The sequence below is a fragment of the Rhea americana genome, unplaced genomic scaffold, assembly GCF_003343005.1.
Source record: "Rhea americana isolate MKP2758 unplaced genomic scaffold, rheAme1 scaffold_443, whole genome shotgun sequence".
NCBI lineage: Eukaryota > Metazoa > Chordata > Aves > Rheiformes > Rheidae > Rhea > Rhea americana.
This window is the reverse complement of record NW_028186583.1, coordinates 163037-169651: the sequence shown is the minus strand read 5'-3', so window position 1 is coordinate 169651 and position 6615 is coordinate 163037. Positions and strand designations below refer to the sequence as shown.

The window sequence follows — 6615 nt, the reverse complement described above, 5'->3', positions numbered from 1 at the left end:
GCCGCAGCGGGGGGGATCCGGGGCCGGCGGGGCTGCCCGCTCGGCCGCAGCGGCACCCGCCGCAGCGGGGGGGATCCGGGGCCGGCGGGGCCGCCCGCTCGGCCGCAGCGGCACCCGCAGCCCGCGCACGCAGCGCACGCCGCGCGTTCAAGCCTGCCCCTAAGCGAAGCCTCTCGGCGGTGCACTGCCCCGCTCTAAGGTTTGGGATAAACCTCAGGACTCCTAAAATCCTTCGCGCAGCCGGGCGGCGCTTCGCCTGCCCCCGCCTAAGCCAGACCCGGGCGCYCCGCGCCTCCAGGGCGGCCACGCGTGCGGGGCGCAGCCCCCGGCGCTGCGGAGCGGCTCCGCGGGAGCCTCGTTTGTGTGAAAAGCTGGGCTGTTTTAAAGCAATTAGAATATATATACACCATCCACTCCCGACTAGCATTAAGCTGCGAGAACGTCACGTCGCTGTTGGGGTAAATAAGCTATTCCCTGACTAACAGGTTGTGCGTAAGCCGAAGTTTTACGTGGTCACTTAAACATCGCRACGAAAGAAGAGTAAGGTCTTTTCTATATCAGAAAGAGAAGTCTCCAAGAAACCACAAAGACTAGCTAGCATAATTAGATAAGTTCTATGAAGTATATTCCACAAGAAGAGCTTTGAGAAGTTAAAAGTTAGCAAACTACATCCTGTATAGGGGAAAAAAAAAAGCTTTGGAAGCAAACACTTGCAYGAACACTTGAAAAATCTTCCTATATACATAATATTTGCCTTTTTCAATATATGCACTTTTTAGTACCTCTGTTGTCTCTGTACAGATATTTTTGACTAAAACAAAACCAAACCAAAAGTCTTGAAGCAGCACCAGAAAAAMCACAAGACAAATGCAGACATGTCTTTGAGAAAGGCAAAAATTATTCCAGCACTAAAATGACAAAGACTTAGATTACAAATATTAAGAGCATCCCTACACTAAAAAGGAAAACAATCTTACAAGACCAGTTGCCAATTTAAGGAAATGAATTGTATGTAAATCTTTGATAACATGTTGCATGAACTCTTACTTTCAAGAAAAAAATCCAATTGGTTTGTAAACAAAAGCTTCAAAGACGACTAAAATTAAAGTGTGGCTAGAGATAATAGGTAAACATCAATATGCCCTTCTAAAAGATGYATCTGTTGTGAAACTACTTAATACAGTAATTTGTTTATTTAGCATTTTTCCCAAGACTGAGAGGAGGTAAGAGGCTATCCAATTGGGGGGGGGAGCACAGCTACTAAGCTGTTTCAAGTTATGAACATCAGTGAAGAAACAGAAGTGATAACAAGAGCTTGAAGATGATGAAAATCATGGTTGTAGACCACAATGGTTAAAAGCAAAACAAACAAAAGCAGATAAATAAAGCACACATCTCTGGAAAACTCTTAGAAACACACAGTCAACGGGAAGGAGGTATCTGGGAGAAGATGATGCTGAAAGTCAGTGTGGTGATGCATACACAGTTAGACATGAGTAGGGCTAGTGGTTTGTCTCCGTAATTTATAAAAAATGATCTTTTGAAGGAAAAAAATAGGTAAGACTCAATTTATTAAAAAATTCCAGAAGTCGCAGGTTGCATAATTTTAATYCAAATATATTTCTTTTGCAGTGATGAGAGTTAAACAGCATATAAATAATAACTTAAGGCCACTTTTTTCCAGGCTTTGCCAATTCAGGCGCACTTCAGTGAGCTGTGGTAATCTCATTTTTACCCAAACCTTTGCAGAAGTAGCAGCGCTACACAGAAGCCTATTAACAAACTACAGTAGTTTAAAGATTTTCTTTCCCCCCCAAAGCAGAAGTGGTGCAGCACCCAAAGTCCCGAACCTAGTCTCGCTGTGACAAACCACTAGCCCTTGCAGGAGAAGTTCTCAGCTTCCCATCCAGATTACATTTTAACTGGCAGGTCAGAGGCTTTTTATTCCCAACTAAAATTGCTCTACACATAATTAACACCCTGGACATATAAAGCATGTTTTGTTGTTGTTGTTGTTTTAAATATGGAACCCACAAGTCCTGGTGACTCACTTCAGTAGCATGGCAGCAGTACAAGAATGGCTGGTGCACTGTTGTGCTTCCCAAGCACTGAGGCAGAAGCACGACTTTGCCAAAAAGGGACGTAGTGATCCCTCACTGTTTCAGCCATATCTGGAACATTTCATTCACTTCTAGGCATCTATTTTAAGGCCAAGTAACAGAGTTCAGAAAAGGATGTTAAAAAAAAACACACACAAACAAAAAACAAACAAACAAGCAAGCAAAAAAAAAAAAAAAAAAAATCCAACCAAACAGCAACCCCCCCAAAATCTACCAATGGTCAGTGACTGGAGGGACTTATTAAGAAAAATCTCAGAGGATCTAAATAAAGAGGTTGGCAAAGCAATGACAGGAAAAGAGGACATGATAACAGATGACAAATATTTGAAGTATGCAAACACAAAGGAGAAAGCACTTGCTGAAGTGGTACAAAAGGATACAGCTATGTGTAGGAGGATGAAATTAAAGGGGAGGGGAACTACTTAAACCAGACTATTTAAAGCAAAACAATAGGGAGCAAATCTACCTTGTCATTAAGTTAGATCAGATGACACAACAGGTCCTTTCCCCTTTCTGAGCTCTACTGTTTGCCCAAAATTATCTCTTGTACTCAATGTAACAATGCTTTTATGCAACACTTATTCACCTGGTACACTAACCAAGACTGAATTGAGTTACATTGATTGTAACAACTGTAGCTTTACACATAAAATTAAGGGGCAAATTTTGAATGCAGCGTTCCTCTCGGAGATGAAGAATGCCAAACAAAATTTGGCATCACCTGTTACATAGCTATCACTAGTGCACGTATACTCATTTTTATATCCACTTCCTTTTGTCTCTAATGCATTGTGAATGAAGTCTGACAAATAAAGACAGTTGTAGAACAAACCTTTCATTCACCTAGCATAGAARAAGATAGTGCTATTTCTTAGAAATCTGTTTTCTTCATCAGTCTGCTAAAGTATTAAATCTCTGGACAAAACAACAAAAAAATAGTAGTTGATTTAAAGATTCTCTCAGGTCCTTACCTTTAAGGGAATCCAACGAGAACATCTCCATTACAGCAAAAAGGTTTGATTCCTAGGAAAGCAAGAGGTAGCAAAAAGAAACAGGAAGTTAGAATTAGTATTTTCTTCATGATGTTTGAAGTGTTTAGTATTTCTGAAACTAACTGTCTTTAGACACACAAGACAAAGCTGAAAGCTCGCAACCACACTTCAGTTTGGGTGTTCATATCCTGCCAAGTTTCATTTGAATCCTGCAGGTATTATTTGCTAGTGTATTACAACTGGCTGCTCTACATCCAAAGGCAGGAAGCATATTCTCAAAGAGGAGTTTGTAGGTTTTAGAAATCCTTTTTTTTTCCATGAAGATAATGATTTAGGCACATTGTTTTTTAATCATTTTAAATCAAAATGCCACATGTAGGTAGACCAATGCCATTATTCACCCCTTCCTTAAAACAAACTAAGAAAGATGCACATTTCTTTCCTGAAATCAAGTTAAACTTTCTATTTTTTTAATAGCTTTCATTCAAATAAGAAAAAAATTAAAAAAAAGAAGACTGCTTTTGGGGTGTCTTAGCTGGCATGCCGAATATTTAATACACTTCAGGCATTTTTGATAATATAGTTACAGGGATTTTATAACAAGTTTGAAGCAGAGCTGCGAGGGTTCTTGTTTAGACAAAACTAGTATTAACTATCCATATTAATGGCTACTGCAATGCATAAAAATAATGTCCTACAACTAATCTGCTTCCCAGTGATTCAATTTACTTTCACTGAAACTAATGACAAAATTACTGTTTACTTCAGTGACAGCAAACAGGACCTAAAACAGCACCAGTTTCAGAACACAACTGCGTGGAAATGACACCTCATTCAGTAAGTCAGTTCCCTGCAGTTACACAGGAACAAACCTCGGTTTTGCTACAAATTTATACTTTGTCTTTTTTAATGATTAAATAAATAAAAATGCCATTATTCAACTTGTTTAAAAATAAAAAAAATACAYGCTGTAGTAATTAACACAAGATGTCTAAGGAAAACCTTCTTAGTATTAATAACTCACTGCATTGCACAAAGTTAGCAAGCTCTGTTGGGCAGTCAAGTGTGACTCTTGAGGCTGAAGTATTCAACTGTGGACCTAAGTTAAGGGAATAATGCAGATTCAAAGGGCAAAGAGTGGACCACATAGCAGTCTTCTGCCACCTTCATGTAAGGGACCATCTCAGTCCAAGCACAAACCGTATCACAAAGTGGCTGAGTTAGGCAGGGACCTTTGGAGATGATCTGGTCCACCCCCCTGCTCAAGCAGGGKCAACTTCAGCGGGTTACCCAGGCCCTGATCAGTTGAGTTTTGAATATCTCCAGAGATGGAGACTCCATAACCTCTCTGGGTCACCTGTTCATAATCGTAAAGTCAGTAGTATTTCTGCTAAACTATGGGACTCCACTCTTACTCCAACACAAAAGAACAAGTCTTTGAACACTTTGAAGTCATTGGAGAGAGACAAATCTTAGTATGACATGGAATATTGCAATATATTCTTAGATCTAAGTCATAGAGGTATCTGCAATATCTTCTTCCTCCCAAACTTTTAAACGTGACAAAAACTGGCAAGCTGTTTGCTTGTAAGCAAACTAAGTGTATTCTCATGAACACAGGGAAGTTAGTGTACAACGTTTTCTGGAGTAATGTACCATTCATGCAGATAAACAGGCAAGGTTTACCTACATAGCACAAATTAGCGGAAAGAGGACAAAGAACATTTCACCTAAAGTGGGATGGGCAGAAGGGCACTGAGCCCAGAAGATCGAAAAATAAATGCAAGGCAAAAAATTAGAAGAAAGGAGCCTTTTCTGTTCAAGGCCAAAGGAAAATAAAAAGGAACTACAACGATGAACTTGCAAGATTAACAAGAACCCCACTGGCAAGAAAATTCTAACAAAGCCATTATTTATAACAGTGCCTACATATCCCCAAATGAGATGGGGACTCTCACTGTGTAATCAATAGTAAGAAACAGCTCCTAGAGAGAAGGCCTAGAGTCAGATTGGATGGGAGCAAGAGGAAGGAGAATAAAAGCATAGACAGATAAAATAACCCAAGTGAGGTCCACAAAAAGAATCCTGCTCCTGCTGCCCCACTGATGAGGGACCCCTACTAAATAAAAGAGAGGAGCCAGAGTACTCATAACATCTAGTATGCGCACAGTCAAGGCAGAGAGAAGACTYTGGATAGACATGCTTGGCTTTAAGGTCATCAAGAGATCACTGCCTGYTGCATAATCACTGGAGTAGTCAGCACCAGATCTAGCACAGCAGATCTTGAATTAAAAGTCATTGGTTTTAGCACAGAAAGTAGCCAGGCGGAAATACCGAATTTTGGATGTTGACATTGCTGAAGGCATTGATACCAAAGATGATGTCCCATTATGGCAGCTGCTTCACCATTCACCAAAATTAATAGGGTATTTGGAAAACATTGAAAGACGATGACTTTGGATGATCTATAACGTATTTGTTTAGGCCCTGAGGACAGCAGAGAAACGTGGGGCCTTATAGGACACTGGTTTCACAGAGAACAGATGTATGACAACACAAGACTCTCGTTAGGAAAGTTGCTGATACATTTGGAATTAGAACTAACTGTGCAGGATGATGCAGGCAGGATGCAGAGCACTTTTATRCCTCACGTTTGGCAAAGTACTGAAATGCCAGGCAGCAAGAAACATTCATTATTCGTTTGCAATAGATTTCATGCCATTGCTGCAAAGGCAAAGAACGAAACCACCGAGCGTGGCATTGGAAATTATTATATAAATTCTCAAAGGCCCAGGAATTAGGTCTTCCTTTAAAAAACAAAAACAAAAAAACAACAAAAAAMCACTTCTTTGATCCACTGGAAAACATATACACACATATGAGGAAAAAGCAYCTCCCCAAGAAAAAGCTACATCAAGACAAAGAGATCACCTTAGAATTTCTGGTTATTGTCTAGCGTAATCAGAAGAAATAAAGCTGTGATCTTCCAGTGATGTATGAAGAGGTATAGCCCCAAATGGTTAGCCAGGAGAACAAAGGAGGAACCACACTGTCTTACTACGCATCTTCCAGTCTCAGGGCTCTCCATCACCTACACCGGGATCCATTCAGAGATAAGCAGGCTCACTTTCTGCCATTTGGGCCAAAAGAACAGTGGATCTTTGCAAGAAATCTCTCTTTATCAATCCTGATTTGGCAGGATTCCTGTTGCTGAACTCCGACCAGCTGGAAAAGGGGACGAAGAAAGTCCTAGAGGAAGGACTCAGAATAGGGTTTCCTTTGGGCTCCCGGGCACCCTCTAAATGGGCATCCCAGAGTCGCAGCTCCAACGACGACGGGGGAAAAAACAAAAAAGTGACAGTAACAACAGCACAGCGGGAAGCGGAGGAGGGAGACACGAAACTCGGCGAAGGGCTGCAGCCGCGCCAGGGAGCCGCTCCGCTCCGCCGCCGCGGCCGGGGCCGCCCGGGCGGCGCGGCCCGGGGAGCCGGGGAGAAGCGCAG

The 6615-nt window shown here is 41.6% G+C and overlaps 1 protein-coding gene across 1 annotated transcript in view; it reads right to left on the bottom strand.

Moving 5' to 3' along the window:
- The window catches only part of DHX30 (DExH-box helicase 30), a 34299-nt gene that overhangs the window by 27162 nt on the left and 522 nt on the right, over positions 1 to 6615 (bottom strand). Inside the window, exon 2 of the mRNA XM_085315924.1 lies at positions 3092 to 3143. Within this exon, the coding sequence (XP_085172050.1) occupies positions 3092 to 3122 (31 nt within the window). The 5' untranslated portion in view covers positions 3123 to 3143. The remainder of the gene's footprint in view (positions 1 to 3091; positions 3144 to 6615) is intronic.